General features: G+C 46.4%; 1 protein-coding gene across 1 annotated transcript in view; it reads left to right on the top strand.

Moving 5' to 3' along the window:
• Positions 1 to 22,206, top strand: part of RSRC2 (arginine and serine rich coiled-coil 2) — a 266,569-nt gene that overhangs the window by 30,425 nt on the left and 213,938 nt on the right. The window contains exons 4-5 of the mRNA XM_078667575.1: positions 3,654 to 3,835; positions 20,738 to 20,905. Coding sequence (XP_078523701.1) covers positions 3,654 to 3,835; positions 20,738 to 20,905 — 350 coding nt within the window. The remainder of the gene's footprint in view (positions 1 to 3,653; positions 3,836 to 20,737; positions 20,906 to 22,206) is intronic.

Below are 22,206 nucleotides of genomic sequence, written 5' to 3'. Positions count from 1 at the left end.
CCCGAACCTTACTCTATTCGAATCCCCTCAGTACTGTTTCCCTAAGAACTTTTGCCTCTTTTCTCCCTCTGGTCATCTGTATCTTTTGCATTGACCAAACTATTTTGCGCCCCCCCCCCCCCCCCCCCTCAAAAAAAGGAAACCTCGATATGGAAGGTGTTTGGAGCACTAGCTTGACTAGATTAAGGATATGCACCAATTAGTTGTCTTTGGCTTATGCATCTATCTGCAAGACTTCTTATATTAAAAGGTGGTACATATGTGCACCACTTCCTGTTTTGTTGTTAAATATCGCCTTTTAGACCTCTTTTGGCTGCCTGTAGACGAGAAACGTCTAATGGACCATACCAAAAACTTTGTACTGAGAGCCTGACCACTGCTTACCGTTGGTTGGCTTTATTGTCACTCGTTTGTTTGATAGCTTACATTCCTCTTCTTGTCATTGTCCCTCGCCTGGAGAATAACGTTTTTATACCATCCTTTTGATTATATGACTTGTTTCCTTCCACTGCTCACATTTAGGGAGCTACTTTCTTTTTCTTCAAGCACTCCATGAGTGTGCATGTATGTGTACAGGATCTCTCCCTTGATCACAGCTTCCGCCCAACCAGATCCTTGGACCAGAGTTTTCATGTTGTAACTAGTTAATGAAGTTGTTTTTTTAACTTGATATTTGAAAACTCAAGGAGATTGGCTTGGTTGAACTTGATAATTTAACCAAAAAAGAAAGCAAGCATTTGGAATGCAATAGGTCTGGAATTAGTGAAAGTTTGTGCTATTGGCGTTGCCAATGATAATGTTTATTAGATTTATTTTTTGTCACTATATATATCCCAGCAGTAGCATAAATAATAAAAACAAAATCCACTAAGCACAGAAAGGGTGCAGTACCACAGGCTGTTCCTAGCTGGCCGTATGGAATTAAAAACAGACCTCTATTACCCACATATGGTACTACATTCTTAATGTAATTATAAAGAGGAAGCTTGCAGCAAAGCACACGTTTCCATTTGTCTTTATTGGAAGTGTGACTTTTGTTTGGTGCATTTTTAAAACGCAAGCAATGTTGTTTATTTAGCATCTCGCTTTCCATAAAAGCTGTTCTGCCTGCAACAGTAGCAAAATATTATGATTATTTAATGCTGTGGGGTCCGTAGCTATTGTGACACTTCTGCTCGTGGAAATACGCTCGCTAAAGTTTTGAGCTGTTCTGCCGCAACAGTAGCTGCTAATAATAATTAAAAAAATGCTGTGAACTCCTTGGGTACCGTGCCGACAAATACATTGTGTTCGGGGAAGTTGTGGTGGTTGGTAGATGTCATGTCTGCAACACCAGCTAACAAAGCCTGTAACAAAATAGTGCTCACAAATTGAAAATCAAACAATCGGAGTAAAGTAATGCGTACTAAGGAGGGACAGCATTTTAATATCTGCCAGGCACTCTGTTTCTGGATATGCTCTTGCAGGCTTACATTGGAACAGCTGTTGTCTGCAGTTGCTAAACAGATCCGGGTAGAAGTAAAGGAGCTTTTAAGTTGTTCGAAATTTAAAATATTTGTGTTTTCTGTGCAGGTGACAGAATATACTTTTTGATGCACGTCAATGCTTATTTAAGTAAGACCAATAAACTTGAAATTGTATTCCTCCTTCTGTGAACCTGTTACTTGGAGCCTAAATCAGATGATGGGTGGATAGCTTAAATCAGATGATGGGTATATGTAAAAAGTTTACCATTTTCTGTTGAAATTGTGCATTTGTAAAACTATATCTGGCAAAGTTATATAAAAGAACATTGGTACAAGTGTACTGATCTGTCCCTGCAGGCAATATTTAAAATTCTTTTGGTGAGATGTGTTAAAACTGACTACTGCACAATGCTTTGAAGGTGACTTTAGGGTGGGCGTTGTAGATTTGCGTTAAGTATTTTGCCCGCCTCCATTTACCCTGGGCTCCCAACAATAACGTTCAGTTAGTTGTATGCTTTCCCACCTTCATTTTCTCCTTCCTTATAAACATATTCGTGCTTTTGCAGTCTAATAAGAGAATTCAAACATAACAGTTTCCTCCAATTGCCATGACTTCAGGAGGATGTATAGCTCCTCAAACAGAAGTCGGGGAGGTTTGGGCCCTAAAGCCAAGTCAAGTCATGGCCGATGTAGGGGGTGTCACACTTTAGCAATCGCTTTAGCACAGGCAAGCAGCTGGTTATCAGGTATAGACCATGATAATAAAACATGTTTGCTTAAAAAAATATCTAAATGAGGGTCTATTTAGCAGTCTACCTGTTAATCACCGTGAATTTCCAGGTTTCCAGCATGCGTTTTTGTAGTTGTAGATCACGTGCTCTACACTTCACTGCCACTTCGTGTTGGATTCGAGGTATTGCATGTTGTTTACTTCACGATTCCTAGTTGTATTCTCCCCGACTCTGCCTAATTTTAGAAGCGTTTCACCCATTCCTTTTGTCTGCTTAATATGCTTGATTATTGGAACAATTTCATTTAGTGTAGGTAATCCATCAAAAGTGTGTTGAAACGGTTGCATCATTCGGAAATGAATGTGACAAATCACGGACTCGCTGGAGCAGAACTCGAAGCCTCGTAGGGGAACGGGGAAAAACACGAATCCATGTATTGACAAAGTAAATGAAATGGTTAATAGCAGAATTTCTCTAACCGAGGAAAGGAAACCTATCCAGTTCTTGAACCACAATAAAAGTTTAAAACGTTATCACAAAGTTACTTAAGTAACCATAAGAGGTACTTTGTTCTAAAAACTCTAAAAAGTTACGAATTTAAAGCACTGCATCTGATTGCAAATGTTAAGAATCAGTAGCGTTGTTCAAATTTGCTTATAAAATATTTTGAGCCGGTAATCTACCCTAAAAGTGTAACATACAACGGTTGTAAATGTCGAATTGTAGGGCATTTATGCATCGTTTGAGCTACATTTTATTACATAGTAAAATAGCAGACAAAAAGGATATTAGTTATAATCTAATTAAGGGAATTTATGGTGCAAAGGCACGTCATTTGAATTTTTGTTGTTTTGCTTTTAACCTGTAGCACGTCCTTTTTTTGAAAGTATATTTTTCTTTCATACATTTGAGTGTCTGCTTTAGTTTAAATTTAATCAAAAGGAAAGCCATTAGCTGAAGGAATTTTCGGGAGGGCAATCTTGTCTGTATTCTCCAGTGAATTCTATTGCTTCCTCAAGGTGGATTCCAGATTCCAAGCACATTTGTATGAAACTGCATGCAAGGCGTCTAAAACTTGCCATTTTTTATGATTACTCTGAGAAATGAGTTTTCAATCCTGGGCATTTAAGTGCCTTAAGAGTGGACTAGGCACCAGTTTTTTTTAGTTGCAATGTCTGTGCTATATTGGGAAGTAAACTTTTAGTGTAAATAAACATCATTTCCTTTATTCTTTCAAACTCCATTGCAGTTTGCAAGTTTTTCTTTCCATTCTACTCCTTTTGATATGTGCAACTACCTCACTGGAGAAATGGTGTTGTGAAACATTGGCATCTCTGAACTTCACCCCCAAGGTTACTAATGTTCTTCACAACATATCATTCTTATTTGTTGATGCCCATACTAACTCTTTTTGTTGCACTATTTTCCTGAAAGAACCACATTCTTCTTAAAACAGGCAAGAAGACGCGAGAAATATTCTAAAAAACACAAGTCTGAGGACTACGATGAGAGAGAACATTTATCTGAAAAAGGAAGAGAGAGATTAAGTTCTTCCGAAAATGGAGAGGAGAGGCATAAGCGCAAGGAGAAAAAATCCTCTCGATGCAGAAGTAGTTCAAGATCACGCTCTCATGAAAAGTAAGAATCCTTGTGTGGATCTGTACATAGCTCAATGAAGTTACTACTTTTTATTTGAAGTATGCCTTTTCGGTTTTGTGTTCAGCATTGTATATCAGTTCATTAAGTAGCTGTGATTGTTTTTAGTAGAAATGTAACTGATAAAGAAAAAAATATTTGTCAGGAACTGCACAAATTGATGTCTGTGAGAGAATTGGATAATACATCTGTTCTGATCCCTTTCATGTAGCAGTACTTAGGTGTGCCTTTAGCCATATTCAGGGTTCTGAGTTTTTTCTAAAAGAAAACTGTCCTCCCTTTCTGGCCGGGCATCCCCTTGCCAGTCATGTGCCCTCCCTTCCCACTTCCTGCTTTCCAGGCAAGGTTTCTTCCACCCCCCTGCTTCACTTCTTTTCTCCTCTTCAGTCTGCAGTGTTTAAGATCCCCATTCTGTCATGCCACAACTGAAGGCTATATCTGTCTTAAGCTCTTCTCTCTTCTGCCTCTAATCCTCTCTCCTTTCCCTCTCTGGCCTGCTTCAGGCCTCCTCTCCATCTCTGCCGGTTGACTGACTTTCTCCACACTGGTTGACTTATACTGTCCCACCACATATCTCCACCCTACTCTTCTGGTTTTGTACCTGTGCTCCTCTCTGTTGGGCTTATGACTAGCCTCTGATAGGCTTATTAACTCCCCCTCCCACCTTCTCTGTCTTATGCCCATCACTTTGTCACACACTCAACCATCTCTCCTTCCGTTAATGTTGATCTTATGCCCCCCTCTTCTTTGCTTATTGTCTCGCCAACCCCTTTGCCCAGCTTAGGTTCCCCCTTCTGGTCCATTTCTAGACCTAGTCCTTGCTTTTCCCTCTTCTTCTCTCTCATCGGTTCTTGCTCCCTGCTCCGTTCCCTCCCTTTTCTGGCCCTTCCCCTTCCTGGGCTTTGGTCACCTCCCTCCCTGTCTTCTTCTGGACTAATGCTCTTCCCTCTCGTCTCTGGGTTTATTACCCCCTCCCTGTCTCCCTAAGGCTTATGTTCTTTGCTTCCCTCCCTTCCTTTTTAAGGGCTTATGCCCATCTTGCTCTAACTTCCAGGCTTATGCCCCTCTCTATTTGTTAGGCTAGTTGTCCCCATTAAGAGCGTAAGCCCACTCTCTCTTTCCGATACATTTCCTTTATCCCCTGTCGGGCGTATGCCCTCCCTGTTTCCTGCTGTTGAGCTTAGTCCCCCACCTTGCCCCATATGAATGTATATGGTGCTTCTCTAATTCAAACCTAGCTAAAAAGTAGCAGTATCTAGAGGCAGGGTCGTCTTTCTCTGTGGTCATGAGGACATAATCTACAATGCGTAAGGTAACCTTTTCCGAGCTACATCGTGATCTGCAACCAGACTATTAGTTTTGCAGGAGAATGTTAGCATTGATATGTTATTACTTCCTTTCCTCCCCAGCTGTTGGCTAGATGCTCTTCTGGCCTTACGTCTGTCCTTCCTTCCTGCTCCGGACTTAATCCTGGTCCTGCCTCCTGACCCCCAGGCTTTTAGCCTACTTCCACTCTCGGCCTCTGTGCTTTTAGCCTGTCCTCCATCCTTGTCCCCTCCCTGCTCCTGGGCTCGCTACCTGCACCCTCCCGGGCTCGTTACCCACCCCTCCCTGCTCATGGGCTCATCGTATGCAAGTCTGTCCCGGGCTAATGGACTAACCTCCCACCCCTTTTCCCTCCCTGCTTGCCGGTAAATTCCCACCCTCCTACACCCTTTCTGCTCCTAGGCTCAAGCCCTACCTGCGCTCATTTGGGTATATATATTTGTAAACTTTCCTGCAAAATAAAATACCACAATGTAACAGGACTCCTGATATAATGACTCTGGAAGTAATCATCGGTCTGCGGAGAAACAACCCTCTGCGTCTGCTGATCCATCCAGGACCCTTAAAAGACTTGTACATGTCACATCCAGTTTCCAGCAGGGTCAGTTTTGCAGCGTGAACCTTTCTGGATTCACTATGCTGTGCATTATTCCGCCATCTAGTGGTTGGGTCCGGAATGGTCGTCTTTTTTGCTCTTTTTTTTTTTTTTTTTTTGTGTGTGGCCCAGGTGGGTGTCTAAATACCACGATTTGGTGTCCTTCGTGGCGTCGATGTGCTTCCTCCGGAAGCTCCCACCTTTGGTCTCCATCAGATTCTTTTTTCCACTGTTGGGTCTGGATCGTTACCGAGGAGTTCCAGAGTTTTTGGAAGGGGAATCAAAGAAAAGGAAAAAAGAAAATCGACAACAATCAAAGTTTCAGCTACACCAGACTTCAGGTCAGGTAACCGGGACGATGTGGGAGAAAGTTTTCGACCGAGATCTCAACATTCAACGGAGAATGCACTCGCAGGGGGCTCCCTGAGCGCTGGAATGGACAAAATACCTTTATAGTTTTGCACCAATTGCCACTACAAATACACCCAGAAGGACCAGCATCCAGTCTGCGACCTCTGCCTGCCGCTCGACCAGAACAGCGAGGACTGCAGCACTTGCTCGGCGTTCACACCCAAGACCCTCAGGGTAAGAGTGAGACCGAGAAGGGCGAACCACACCATGCAGGGGCAGGGGCCACCCCCGTCGCTCCGAGACTTGGGCCTCCAGTGGAGAGGAAGACCACCTCGCCGAAGGACCAGAGGACTGCACGGTTGTCTAGGTCCATAAGAAGACGAAGGAGGTAAGGGAGTAGTCTACCCCTAGACACTCGACCGACACTCGAAAGGATGAAGCTAAAGCCCCGAGCGACACTCGTAGGAGTGAAGCAAAGTCCTCCAAGGCAGTATGCCGCCAAAACACTCGACGAAGGCAACAGCAACCAAGGACAGTCACCTGAGCGGATCCTTCTAAAAGGATTCCGGCGAAAAGATGCACCAATACACCATCCAGCCGAAACCTGCGCTCTAAGTCGAAAGAGACGACGAGGACGCCGAACCTCCGAAAACGCCAAACCGGTCGAGGAACACGAGGAGGAAGTCTATTATTTCGAGGGCGAAGGCAACAAGGATCATCAGTCCTACCGGGACTCGACATCCTTGGACTCACAAGACTTGGAATGGCATGATTTTGACGCCGAATCGCCGGAAGAAGGGGTAGACACACACCCATCGAGGCCTTCACTGCCAGACGACATGGGGATCTACAATATGGTCGTCCAAAAGGCTACACAGATGTACGGGGTAAAGATGGAGGAGGAAAAGCCCAAAGCGTGTTTTCTCCTGGAAACTCTACTGCCTCAACAAACTAGGGGTCAGTATCTGTCAATGCTCCCTAGTTTGCTGGACCTAGGAAGAGATGCCTTTAAAAAAACAGCAGTATGCAAAACTGTGACTCCAAGAACGGAGAAGAAGTATAGACATTCCTCAAAGGACCCTGCATACATCCAAGGGTCAGTACCAGCCGATTCCATAATCACAGCAACGGCTAGGAAAAGGGCCACTGTTCCCACTAATGCCGGACTACCTCCAGACAACATCCTGAACACACCTTTGAACAGAGAGCAACTGTTTGGCACACCAGTTGACGGCAAGTTAACGCAGCTCAAGAAGGACGAGACAGCAAGGTCCATGAGAGCGCTGCAGTTCAGAGGGATGAGAAGGGGTACACCCACAAGAAGACCAGGTGGTGGGGGGCAACGTGCCTACCACATCGCACCAAACGTTCTAGCATGGCTATCAAGGGAACAACCAAGGCCAACAGCAGCAGCAGAACTGGCAGTACCAGCCCCGGGCCGGCCTTTTCGAGAGCACGCAAACGGACGAGGACAGACACGAAGAGGAGGCCAACATCCTCCCTCTAAGTGACTTCACCATGAAGCTAATGCCCACTCTAGCAACACCTCAGGGTGGGCACAAAGACATAAGAAAAAGCAGCAACCGGATGTTCCACGACAAACAGTACCTTGAACACACAACACCAGTAGGGGGCAGAATAAGACTTCATCCAGGTGTGGAGGAAGGTCACAACAGACAAATGGATACTAAATAGGATTCAATATGGATACTGTATAGAGCTAGAGAAACAACCTCCAAGCAGAAAACCAAGAAGCAAGGCACACTCAGCAAAGGAACTCTCGCTCTTGCGACTAGAGGCGCAACAAATGCTCAGCAAGGAGGCGATAGAGATAGTGCCGGACAACCAGAGGAACAAAGGGGTCTACTCAACTTACTATCTCAAGCCAAAGGTGGACGAAACACCAAGACCTATCCTAGATCTAAGGTTCTTGAACAAATGTATAAAGACTCAAAGATTCAAAATGACTTCCCTACAAGAGGTAATACCACAAATACAAGGGGATTACATGGCAACTATAGATTTAAAGGACGGTACGCGTTCACAGTACTGGCATTCGGACTCAAATCCGCACATGGGGTGTCTACAAAATGCCTACCAGCTGTCGCAGCACGCCTATGAAGGCAAGGAATACCCTACATGTATACCCCTACCTCGACGACTGGCTCGTAAAGGTAAGTTCGTACAGCCAATGCAACCAACACATCCAGCAGGTCATACGAACACTGACACAACTGGGTTTCTCAATCCATTGGGAAAAATCGTCAAAATAACTGGAGCAAATCAAGATATTCTATGGGGCGGAGATAGACCCCATACAGGCCAGTGTGTTCCCCAGCAGGAAGAGAACATTGGCGATACTGAAGGAAACACGTCATTACTGTAGTGGGCAAGTTCTGACCGTAAGGACGGTGAGCAAGCTGGGAATGATGACTTAATGCATCCACCTAGTCCAAAATATTCAACTACACATGAGACCATTCCAGGAATGGTTACAGCAGCAATGGTCATAGGCAACAGGGAGTTTGAAAGATTTAGTGGTTGTCACACACGCAGTGCATCAGGAAATAGCGTGGTGGAACAAAGAAAACCTATCACAGTGGAAACCATTCACACAACCAACTCCAAGTGACCATCACAACGGACTCCGCCCAGCAGGGATAGGGCGCGCACATGAACAAGCTGAAGGTGAGGGGGCTATGCTTGCAGCAGGATGCGGTCAAGCACATCATCCAAACAGACAACACCACAACCATGTTCTGCAGCAACAACTGAGGAGGAACACAATCTGTAGGGAATGCGCTATGGATAAGTTGGTCAAAGACATTTTCATACGCTTTACACCGGGTACTCAGCAAATGCAGGATCAGCAACATGTTGCTGATACTAATGGCACCTCAGTGGGCCAGACAGTCATGGTTCTCACAAATAGTAGAGATGGCACATGCACCAGCACACAGATTCCACAAAAGAAGGGACCTGTAAACTGCAGAACGGAAGGGTGCTCTACTCCCAGAGCCAGAGAGCCTCAGCCTAGCGACATGGCTCCTGAGGACCTAGAGTTTGCACACCTCAAACTACCGTCAAGCACAATGACAGTGCTCAGGGAGGCTGGAAGACCTACCACAAGGAAATGCTACATAGCAATTTGGAAAAGATTCTCCGAATGGTGCAATAGGGAGAAACTGCAAAGGAAAATTACAAAGGAGTCAACAGTACTAAAATACTTAACACATCTACTGCAAAGTAATTTAAGCTACACATCTCTACGGGTACACTTTATAATTTTTATGAAAATATTTTTATTGAGCTTTGCAAATAATTCACCGGAGTATACAGTAAATCATAAGCATTTTGAAGACCTTGCATATTAGCAAGGCGGCCCAGATCCTGGCCGCATGCTAAGATAAGGCATACATGCATCTTACAGAAAATACAGCATGACTCGCAGTATAAATGTACAAACCGTATATCCAGACAGCAATTCTAATAAGTGGTATCTTGTGCAGTAGCCATTACATGCCCCTCCCAAACTAACCCTCCCCAAACAATACCCCAACAAACCACTTCAGTGCCGCTACACAGACTACACACCTCGCTGATGTTCCTGCGTCCAGTGCGTATCCGGTCTGAGAACCCCGGGAAGGGGGGGAGGCGGGGGGCGTGTACCGGGGGGGGGGGGGGGGTGAGAGCAGGAGAGGGGAGAGAAATATAGAGAGGAGCAAGGAGAAGGTGAGACCCAAGTGGGCAGGGACAAAGTAACGGCCGGGGATAAGGAAGCAGAAGGGAGGACCACAGGTAGAGCGTTGGTAAGCATGAATCCGCCAGCTCCTATACTACTTCACCACTGTCCCGTCTACTGTATTGCGAACCCGAAGGCTCAATATTTTCCATAGCCTTGAATTGTTCCACTAGGTGCGCCCAGTCCAGCGAAATCTGTCACTTTCCCCTGTATTCATGGAGTAAAGCCTCCCTTTCTGCAACCGCCCATCTGCCCACTTCTTCACGCCAAACGCCCACTTGCGGCGTTAGAGTAGACTTCCAGCGTCGTGTTATCATACGTTTTGCCAATATCAGAGCCAACCCTGCAAATCTGCGTAGCAATTTAGCCTTCTTAGGGAGGGGGGGGAATAGTCCCAAAAGGCAGGCCTCGATTGAGTCCCACGGCGCACACTTGGTCAACACCTCTAACCCCAGGACAACGTTTGACCAAAACCCCCGCAGCACCCGACAGGATCATATCATATGAAAAAAATCAGCGTCCTGCATCCTACACCGCGGACATACCGCGGCCGTCGTGGGAAACATTTTCTGTATCGTAGCTGGGGCAAGGTATGCTTTATGTAGTACAAATAACTGAATTGTTTTTAAACGACAATTCCGAGAGACTCGCCGGGGATGTTCTAGCATCTGGGCCCATTCTCTCCCACCCCAAGGTCACGTCCCACTTCTGCCCAAGATGTATTAGTGGAACATGCGCATGTTCTCTCAAGACTCTGTAAAGGCAGCGCACCAAGTGTCGGCCATGTCCCATAATGTGTAGTCATCTCAGTAATTGAAAAGTTGTGGGTTCCGTTTGATCTGTATACCAAAATGTTCGTATGAAACGCACTACAGCTGCGTAATTGAGAAACCTGGTGTCAGGCAGCGAGTTAGCTCGTATAAACTAGTCATGGGGCATCAAGTGGCCCTCGAGAAATAAATCCCCGACTGTCCCCACCCCCTCCCGAGTCCACCCCTATAATTGGGGCGTACGGAAATGGCAACCAAGCCAACCTCTTGGTCTGTGCCCAATAATGCAATGCAACATGCAACGAGTATGGAGGATCACGCATTTTCCGCGCACCCGGACAGAGCTGGGACTGAAGAAACCCACGTCTCAAACAACCCAAGGAATAAATTCTTACTGGCTAACCTATATGCCATCCACTGTAACTGTCCCACTATACAATACGTCTTAAAATCAGGCACCCCTATGCCCCCCGCTGTACTAGGTAGCTGCAGTTTAGACCGCGCCAACCGATGTCTGCTCGCCCCCTATATCAGAGATGTTAATAACGTGTCAGTCACTTAAAAAATCCAAGCCTGCAGGACCACTGGCAAATACATGAAGTAATAAAGGAGGCAGGGTAGCATAACCATTTTCGACACCCCCAAGCGGCTTGCCACAGTCGGTGGCAACGAATTCCAAAAGGCAATCTGGGAGCGCAACGAGTTGATGGTGCGTACTACATTACCGTCTATAGTATCAGCGTTCGATCTATAAATATTAACCCCAGAAGTATTTAAAAGTGACAGGCTCAACTCGGAAGTGCATTTGACCAAATTGTAGAGTAGGAGTCGCAGAAGTATTATAGAAGGCGAAGGCCACCGGTTTAGAAGCATTAAGAGGCAAGCCAGAAATTTCCCCGACTCTATAAAAGGCAGCAGCTATCTCGCGTTTATCAACTTCTAAATCGTGAAAATATAACCGCATGTCATCCACGTATAAGGATACTGAATGTATCACCCCATGCAACTGTATGCCATAAGGGATCATAATCTGACGCAGGTACTGTGCAAGAGGCTCAAGGGCCAACACAAAAAAGCATGGGGGATAAGGGGCAGCCCTGGCGTGTACCCCGGGATATTAAATAAGAGATGGTCCTACCCGTCTTAGCGCGCGCCGTGGGACTAGTATACAACAATTTAATCCATGCACAATACGACTGGGGCAGGCCAAATTTAGACAGCACTACAAGTATATACGGCCAGCTGAGAGTATCAAGAGCCTGACGCACGTCTAAAGACAGCAACCAGCAAGAGGGGAAGAGGCGGACGCCGCGTGTATTAAGGCATGGAGCCGACAGATATTCAAAGAGGTACTGCGTTGGGGTACGGATCCACATTGGTCCGTATGGATCAAACGGGGAAGGCGTGGAAGGAGTCATGACGCCAATACCTTACTCAGCACCTTGTATTCTGTATTCAGAATAGAAAGTGGTCTATAAGATAAAAGATCAGTTGGTACCTTGCCCGGTTTCAATAAGGACGTGACTATCGCCTCCCTGGTAGTAAGAGGCAAGACCCTACTCTCTAGGGGAGTAGTATAGAGTTTGCAACAACCTCGGAATCAACTTATTGGCAAATGTGGAATAAAACTCCACAGGCAAGCCATCGGAGCCTGGTGTCTTGTTGCGGGCTAACGCCTTTAGTGTCATCCGAATTCCTGCAGCAGTAATCGGAGCAGCCAACTCCTTGGCCATTGAATCAGAAACAGTGGGAAGCTGGACCTCACCCAAAAAGGAAAAAGTGGAAGCCAATAAATCTAAACATGGGGCAGTGTACAACTGAGCATAATATTCCTGAAACGCCGCATTAATCTCCCCCCGAGACGTAACAAGTACATTATCAACCCATGTTTATAGCTAAAACAAGGGTAGGACTCATCGTTGGTTGCATCAGTCTTGCCCATAATGTACCTTCCCTATCCGCCTCGGAGTGTGTTCGCAGTGTGTAAGTATCAAAATCAAACAGACTCAATCGCTCTAACAACTCCGCATACTTAATCCTGGCGGACTGAAGCGGCTCTGCGCCGTCCTCACTCCTTTGAGCCACCACCTCCAAGGCCTGCAATTCCCCCTCTAGGTCAGTAATGTCCCTAATCACTTCCCTACGTGATCCCACCAAAGTCCTCATGGCATGGTGGGAACAGATGGTTAAGTTCCCGGGCCCGGTGCTCGTTCTGGGTGCTTTTCGGAGTGCCTCATTGCACATGTGCGACTGTTGATGGTGTTAGCGACCTTCCCCCAAAGGGTGTAGCACGGGTTGAATGTGCAGTATGTTCACTTTATTATCACGGTTTGGTCGAACGATGTTTGGGCGTTTGACCCAGTACGCCCGGGCAGAGCACTACTCAGGGGACACAGCAGGTATGACGCCGTCTGTGCCCAGAGCCGGGGACTCGACGTGGGCGCCGGCGCCAGGCTCTGGCGCCCGCAGCCCCTCCAAGCCTCAGGATATGCCGCAGCTCCTGATTCACAGCATGCCTATGGAAGGCCAGGAATCGCCGCCCCTACCAGGACCGCTTCAGGGGCCCTACAGATGGCCAGAAACCGCCGTCAAGGCAGCCCCGCTGTCTGGGATTGGCAGCTGCTCCCTTTCTACCGTCTGACAAGGTAGGGAGTTAAGGATAATTTCTCGAATAGAAATTCCAGGCCCGGAGCTCGTCACATATGCGACCACCATCTTAGGCTGCAGACCACGCCCCCCCTCTCTAAGGGTACACTTAGCAGCGATAGTGGCTTACACAAGAGGAGAAACGGGGAAAAGTTTCTTCACCTCCCAAGTCGTAAAAAGATTTCTAGAAGGAGCAAAGAGAATAGCTCCTCCAAACAGAATGCCAGCACCAGCAGGAACCTCAACGTAGTGATCACTCAATTGATGAAGGCACCATTTGAGCCGATTCACAAGGCTACACTGCACATGCTCACGCTGAAGACTGCCTTCTCAGTGGCTATCGCATCACTACGAAGAGTAAGTGCGTTGCAGGTGCTAACACTTCAAGAGCCCTACCTGCAGATACACAGTAGTAGGATTGTTTTGAGAACGGACCCACACTTAATGCCGAAGGTCGTGGTTCCACATCAACCAAACAATCCAAATACCTAGTTTTTTCCAAAAACCAACCACTAGCACAGCACAGAAAGGGCGCTGCACACACTGGACGCCAGAAGGGCTGTGATGCTCTATATTTAAAGGACAAAGGAGTGCAGAAAGACAAAGCAACTCTTTGTCTACTTTGCCTGCAGTTTTTTGGGACGACCAGTTACCAAAAATACCATTGCATGGTGGATTGCACAAACCATACAACTATGCCAAAAACAAGCAGGGCAACTGTTACAAGGAGCAGCTCATGCTCACTCAACAAGGAAGAAAGGAGCAACAATTGTGTTTCTAGCTAACACACTAATTCAAGACATTTGCTGCAACATGGTCTTCAGTGCACACGTTCACTAAGCTCTACTGTGTAGATATCCAAATGAACAAAGAAGCGCAAGTGGGACAGGTGGTCTTAAAACACATATTCAGTAACCAGTGCTCATCTTCCACTCAGCCACCACAATAAGGACCAACCGCTACAGAGTCTATGCACAGGAGGGTGGGTTCGCTAGTGAATCCAGAAAGATTCACGCTGCAAAATGTATGGTTTCTGATCTGTCGGTGTGACTTTCTGGATTCACTAGCGAACCCACCCTCCTCGCCAGAAAGCTGAGACCGGAGGAAAGGGATTAAAAGATGAACAAGCATTTACAATGCAACGGTCTCGCCTTTGCCAAAGTTAGAGCTATTGGCATTGTATATGACAACATTTTTATTTATGTGTTGGTTTTGAAAACCGATAAATAAATGGCATTGTCATTTACAATGTCAATAGCTTAATCTCTCGCGAATGCGAGACCTATTGCATTTGCAACCCCACACATACAGAGAGCCCCCCACACACACACACACACACAGAGCCGCCCCCCCCCACACACACACACGGAGCCCCCCACACACACACGGAGCCCCCCACACACACACGGAGCCCCCCACACACACACGGAGCCCCCCACACACACGGAGCCCCCCACACACACGGAGCCCCCCACACACACGGAGCCCCCCACACACACGGAGCCCCCCACACACACGGAGAGCCCCCACACACACACACACACACACACACAGCCCCCCCCCCCACACACACACACAGCCCCCCCCCCCCACACACACACACAGAGCGCACACACACAGAGCCCCACACACAGAGACTACACCGACAGGTCAAATATACGTTAGTAGAGTCTGAGTTTGGTTCTCTAGTTAGGCATGCTACTTCTGGATCCCTTGTAACAGTCATTCTAGGCCGTACAATTCTATAGATGATATTTATAGTCTTAGTTGGATCCTGTCCCCCCAAAGTGTAGCTTCCATTTGGAAATTGTGAAGCTTTGGAACTTCGACCCGTGGCATGTAATTATATGATGCTGAAGTTGAGCACCTCCATGAAACTTATTTATGGGTGTTGATGATCCATATTACATCTGCCCCGTTGGACACCAAAAAAAGTTGGATTTGTTTTTTCTGAACTGTGATGGGGGTGGGCTCAGTGTAACTGCACCCTAGGTCACTATTCGTGCGCACACCAAGGCTGTAAAGGCACCCTGAATAGCACTATTGAGGTAGATGGTGTGTTTGGTGTCTTTTATATTTTTGGTACTGGTAGTTTTACAGCTAATGCTTCTGCCCATGGAGTTGTCCAGAACTACACCCATAGTGTTTTATAGCACGATTGCTGCATTGTCCCACCCACTTTGTCTTGCATCTCTTGACTGGCGCTTCATAATCACTTTGTAATCCGTTATTTTAAAGATTTAAGTAATCTAGAAGTTACCCATAGTTTAGCCACAGAGGATAACATTTGCTAAGGTGCTAATGTTACAGCATATTTGGAGCGTTGGGTCAGTAGTAACATTTAGGGGGTTGTTTTCAGCCACAAAATGTTTTGTCTATTTATTTTCATGAATCATACTTTTACAATTTACACCTTTTCACTTTTAAATTACATACTTCTTAGAAGTTACTAAGTACTTCTTAGAATTTCACTGACTGGAAATTGATGTTGAGAGCTCTTTACTGCCCTAGTGTGTCTTATGCCTACATTGTCCTGGTGTAAGCATTCCTGCCATTAATTTTCACCCTCATTATCTAAAGTGTAAAGATCCCAAGTGGAGCAACTTGGTTGTCCAGTAGGGGTGCATTAGTATTGGTGGTCCTGGGGAAACATTAAACAAACAAAGGGTACAAATGCCTTGTAACCCGCGACTGCTTTATATACACACACACACACACACGCCATCTTAGAGCCCATATTTTCCACCAGTGTTTGCCAAGTTTGGCATTGTGAAATCATCTACGGTCATCTTCAGTCATTTAGAATCAGTCGGTGTCTGTAGAAAGCTGCCTCCCTATATGATATATCAAAATGAGATATCTTGCAAAGAGTCCATGGGTTCCTTGTGGGTGGATAGGAACAGTCACCTCTCCTTCCATGCATCCAAAAGAACCCTCCGATCAGCCTATCCACTGGATCAGAACAGTGGAAAGTTCTTCTCTTCCTCGCAGACAATATCTGGAAAGACCTCCCCCGCTACCTCTGACAAGCACCCACTTTCCCAGATCAGGAAGGACCTCACGACCTAGCTCTTTAAACAACCCCTATACTCAATGGACCCCAGCGCCTTGAGACCCTCACAGGTGAATAAGTGTGCTTCAACAATCCTAATTGATTGATTAGTGTGTTTCTTGAGATGTCTTGTAGTCCTTTTGTGTTAAGCAATAGCAAGCCTCTACTCATAAGGAAACCCCTGGACTCTTTACAATATGTTGAACTAGGGACAGGGGCCGTACAAAAAGTGGTGCAACTACCTTAAAAGACCCCCTAAAGAGGCGAATCTAAAAATCCAGAAGAGGAATCCAGTTATGGTTTGTCACTGATAGATAAATCAGTCGCATGTTCTCTGTCCGGGACTAATTCAAATTAGAAGCACTACTCTACTTCAAAGATGCTTTTGCAGCATTTTTATTTTTGGGAGTTTTATATAGTTCAAACTAGACCCACAGGTATCGGAGCGCATTACATAAGCACCAGTTGCATTGATGGACACATTCATTTTGTTGGGCACTAGGAGATTAAGTGATTTGCCCGGAATCACAGGATGTTTAACGGCCGTTCTCAGACTCGAACCCTGTTTCCCAGCTTTAAGGTCGACCAGAAGGGATCTTAGACTTTAAAGTACACTTTGATATCTAAGCACTTAGTTTCAACCCTCATTCTGATATCTGGGCACAGAAATGTCACTTAAGTGTCCTCCTTACACTCCAGAATATCTATCTCCTCCCAGTGCAATCTTTGGAGTTTCAGTGCCAGCCTCCCATGCTTTTTGCCCACTACCCCTCTAGGGCATCTTGTCTTAAATTAGCAACAATGAACGCATTCCTTTCTCTTGGAAAATCTTGTATTCGTATAACTCTGTCATAGGGAAACGGTCACACTTCTAATTAAGTTTCATACTCCAGTGGCACCTTTATGGATATGTGAAAAGGCCTAACTGAAATGTCAATTGCACTAGCGAAATTTGTGAAAGTTTTCAATTGTATATTTCACTTAACTTATTTTTTGTTACCCCAGCACGTATCTCGTGTTAGTCACATAAAATGCCAGCAGAAGGCTGGTTCACATAGAAAATGGTTAGGTAAGAGACTTTTTCTGCTGGAAAGTGTCTTCTGACAGTATTTGCAAGACATTTCTACATAATATATGTGCTCAGGTAAAATAAGTGATGCCTGATACTGGCAAATTATATTTAGCTATAAAATAAATTTTTGCTCACTCCTAACTTTGATTTCATCTGGTGAGCTTGAGTCACATTGGAATCGTTTTGGTGCTGTTGAAAACTTTTTTTCTGACTGCCTGGGAGGAACATTTAAAGATGAGAAATCTAGGGAAAGTTCTATCATCAGAAAGTGTTGAAACATATTCAACCTGACCTATCCTCCATGCTTTCTGCTTCTACTATTTTTTTATTTTTTTATTTTTGTTATTGTACAGAGAAGGCTCACAAATACGGGCCAGCACAGAAGCGCAAACAGAATATCACAACAGACCATACAGGAAGTAAAGGCTAAAAGCCATAGAGCAACCAGCAGGGGCAGGATACGAGAAGGTTGATTTTCTAATACAGGAACGGGAATAACGATAAGGACAGGAAGTAAGTCTCGGAGGGCCGTGGTGGGCCGCAAACAAGCAGCAGTATAATATACAGGATAAATCAACAATGACAAATACATATCATAAAGGCAGAACGGGAGTCCCGCCGTAAGAAGCAGCGGCGTCCGCCGTTCAGCGCCCACCCACCACAGCAGGAACATATCATAACAAACAGAATTGAAAAAAGCTCATCATAGAAAGCCCTCCGTCACACAACCCAGGGGAAAAGGAAAAAACCCCCCCACGAAAGGGGGAGGAAGGGAGGGGAAAAAGAGGGAGAAAGGGACAAAAGGTAAAGAGAAGAACGCCACCTCAAGCATGCGCCCCATGGCAAACAAAGCAGGAAACCACAGATCGGTATACGGAACCAGTGGTAACCGGAGCATAGCTACGTAGTGAGCCAAAGTCACAATAAGACCGGAAGGCCCGTGCATCAAAAATAACCCCCCCCAGGGGGACACATGCTGAGACCGCGCCCCGAAAAAGAGAACACATAAGAGCCATAGAACCAAAAAAGGGAGAAATATGGGGGGGGGAAAACCCCCAAAATGACAGACCCCACCCCGCAAGCCCACCCTGCACCCCTGCAGAAGGCTATGGCCTACCCCCCAGCAGCGTGCCTGTCGCCCTAATCAGAACCCGAAATATAGAAGAGCTAAAGCAAGACAGAACCATAAAGACAAAAAGGGGGGAGAAGAAGGGATAAGGGAGGAAAGAACACGGGAGAGGGCCATAAGACAGAATTCGTCGGCTCCCACCCTCCCGTCCGAAACATCAGAGCCCTCGGGAAGACAAAAATTCTAAGGATACAATCCAGGAACACGGCAAAAAGCCGACATGGTCATACCGTTACAAGCCGATCATCCAACCATTACAAGACAACAGTCCACTAAGGCAAGTTCGTCTCATCCCTGTCCTTGTTTTTCCAAATCTGTAGCAGTCCGCCTCACGAAGAACCAGACCACGAGGAACAGGAGGCAGATAACAGGGAGGTCAAACGCCAATCCGCATAAGATGTTTCGAGTACAACCTGGATGATCCGGAACAGTCAGAGACCATCGTACACAATGCAGGCACAGTTCCGAAGATAATCGGAGGAAAGCCGACCCAACGGAGTCAGCACAGGATCTATGTTCGGCCATTCGAGGCGAAGGACAGGAAGAACCATCGAGACCGGTCCGGACAGGACCCGGCCCACCGACCCACAGCACTGGTGAGAGCAAAGCACGATGGAGGGTAGCGGAGCCCCGCACATCCACAGGAACAGCAGCCACCGGGCCCAAGATTTCCAGGACAGTTCCAGCCGCACCCAGCAGCGACGGAGCCGCACACGCCAGGGGGGGCTCAGACGGCCCAGCGAAACGAGCCTCTTCCAGGTTAACGGTGGGTGCGGTCACAGGAGCACCCCAGGAGCGTAGGGCGGCGAGGATGTCGGCAAGTGTAGGAACACCTTTACAGTATCCGGCTTCCGTGCCAGACAGTGGACCACCGCCGCCCATCTCGGCCCGGCTGAGATATACAGGGTCGGCCGCCATCTTGGAAGCCCGGCGGGGCCGCAGCGATCCTCGACCCCCGTCCGGGCCGCAGCAAGGCAAACGGAATTCAGCCAACCATCAGCAGAGGCACGTCCAGAGCAGGAAGGGGGGCCACCAGAAGAAGGAGGATCGCCGGCTCCCCAATGCCACCGGCCCCGTTCTCCGAGTCCGGGCGGAGGGACTCAAAATGGCCGGACCGGAGAACAAAGGGGGGACAAGCCACATGTACGGTCAGCCCCGTCAACGGAAGGCAGCGCCTCCACCCCAGGCCGCGGGACCGCCTGACCAGGCCAGAAAGCCGCAACCGGCCTATCTGCACAACCGCCTCGTCGGCCGAGCCCACTGCGCCATCAAGGGCCGGCCATAGCGTTCCGCCCCGTCCGTGCGCCGCCGAGGAGACCCAGGCCAGCCCGCTCCGGAGGCCCCGAAGCGAGCAAGGGCTCAGTTCCGGATCCACGGCACCCAGAGACAACCGGAACAGACGGTAAGTGCCTGTAAATCGCCTTAGAGCCACAGCGTAGCAAAAAATTTTCTTCCCGGGGCAGGATAAAGACAGGATTTATGTTTCAAACGGGAAAGTAAACGGAGCCGAGCTAAAACGCGGCAATCTCGGACGCGAGCTTGGCTCCTCCCTCTGCTTCTACTATTGATGGGATTTTCATTCTATGGCCAACACACATTTCGGGTAGACAGTCTAAAGAAAATCTTGTGTTTTGTGACTAAATAGAATACTTATTATCACCACCTCACTCCTTTTCTCACCCAAATCCCCAGTCCTCTGTATCCCAACTGATTTCATACCTTTAACCAAAATAGTAAGGATGTAATAGTGTTACTCACTCTAGTAAGTATACTATATTTGTACATGCTGCTTTCTACCATACTTCCACAGTGTTGCCTTTTGGTGGGTGTTCTCACCCATCCTAATGGTACATTTGTATTCTTAGATCATCAGCGCCTCAAGTCATATCGTTCACACTCCAAACCAAACCCTCTTTTCTGGTCGCAATTATCCTGCATGAGCAGGTTTCCAAACGTAGACAGGAATGGGAAGGGCCTGACTAGCAAGGTGTGAACTGTGCCTGGAAGTGGGTTGAACCATTTACTCAGGCTTCACAGCCTAGAATCATGAGCTCAAAGTGCTAGTGCTATGGTCACTCTAAGTAAACTGTGTTCACAAACATAGCTTTCAGATAAATAATACACATTAAAACACTTTCTAAAGAATGTACTCCTTTTAGCTCTTTCCCAGAAAACTAACTAAATATGTGATATAATTTCAGACGTCGTAAAAGTAGAAGCCGTGACAGAAAGAAGTCCCGATCAAGAAGCAGAGATAGAAAGCGGTATGTGAAATCCCGGTCAAGATCCAGGTCTAAGCACAAGCATAGGAGTCGGAGCAAGCTCCGAAGTAGGAGCAAGAGCCTAACTAAAAGCAGAAGTCGAAGTCGGTGAGTGGTAATGTTTTTGTTATCATTGATTTAAACAAATGTACAAAAATGGTGTCTAACATTTTAGAAAGGATTTCAACGTTTTAAGTACCAGATTGGTTGTACGGCTTGTAAGTTTATTGCCCCTATGGGATATTTGGTAAAGTTATAAATGCTGAAATGTTCTACCTGTTCAGTGTAACAGAGCACTTTTACTTTTTGGTTAAATCTCTCCACAATACTATTATTTTCTGTCACACCAGTCCAATGACAACATACACCGGGTTTCATTTGGTTTCTTTTGAAAACACAGCTATGGCAAGTAAAACTAGTAGGACTTACGATTGTGGAGGAATCTGGCTCTCTATATACTATACCAAAGTGAGGTATAGTGTGCACAGAGTCCAGTGGAACCCAGAAGGTAGGTAGAGGTAAAGTTAGATATCACTTTACTCTCTTTGTGGTAGTGTGGTTGCGCAGTATCGCAGAACAGTGTTAAGCATTTGTTGTACACACTTAGTCAGCAAATGAATTCACACACTCAAAGACTGAACATCAGACCATTTGTATAAATACATGCTTTTAGCCATTTTACTTTATGGAACCACGCAAGCCTGGCACAGGTAAGCAATACATACTTTGCAGTAGAATGCAGTATGTAAACAGTTTGAATTGTAATAGTATATGCACTTTTTGATTTGCAGTATGGTTGCAGAGAAATGCAATACTTTCTAAATACAGTACACAGACTTGAATGAACTTTTCAGTATAATACCAGTTGTTACTTTTTGGATTACTTTTCTTACACACAGTAGTATATCTAGATACTACTCTGGGACCTTTCCTGAAACCAGTAATTAAAATCGTTTTTGTTACAGTACAATTTCAAAAAATTTCTTTAGGTTTTTAACTTCACACTTAAAAACTTTGCCAAGAAAAATAGTCAATGATATCCTGTGGAGGAAAATAGTGTTATTGGTTTTGAGGTGAGTATTTGGTAGTGGGAGTTGAGGTTCTGGGGGTAGATTCGGGGGTCCCCCATGGATCAAGGATGCACTCTAATTACACCCTCAGCGACACTAGGGTGGCTGGGTGCTGAGGCCCAATGTTATCCAATGGGGGACAGGGGTCCTCTGGTTGGTGGCTGCTGACGAGCAGGCCACTTGGTTGGGGGGAGCAAAGCTCCTGGACTTTAGCTCAGGGCAAATGCTGAAACAAAGTAGCACCAAAGGTGCACCCTCAGCGGCTCTAGGGTGGCCAGGTGCATGGTTCTGTTTCGACATCAGGCCCCCTGTTGTATGCAATGGGGAACCTCCGGTTTG

Source organism: Lissotriton helveticus, chromosome 11 (assembly GCF_964261635.1).
Source record: "Lissotriton helveticus chromosome 11, aLisHel1.1, whole genome shotgun sequence".
Classification (NCBI taxonomy): Eukaryota; Metazoa; Chordata; class Amphibia; order Caudata; family Salamandridae; genus Lissotriton; species Lissotriton helveticus.
Note: the sequence above shows the minus strand (reverse complement) of the source record. Positions and strands in the feature narration are given on the sequence as shown.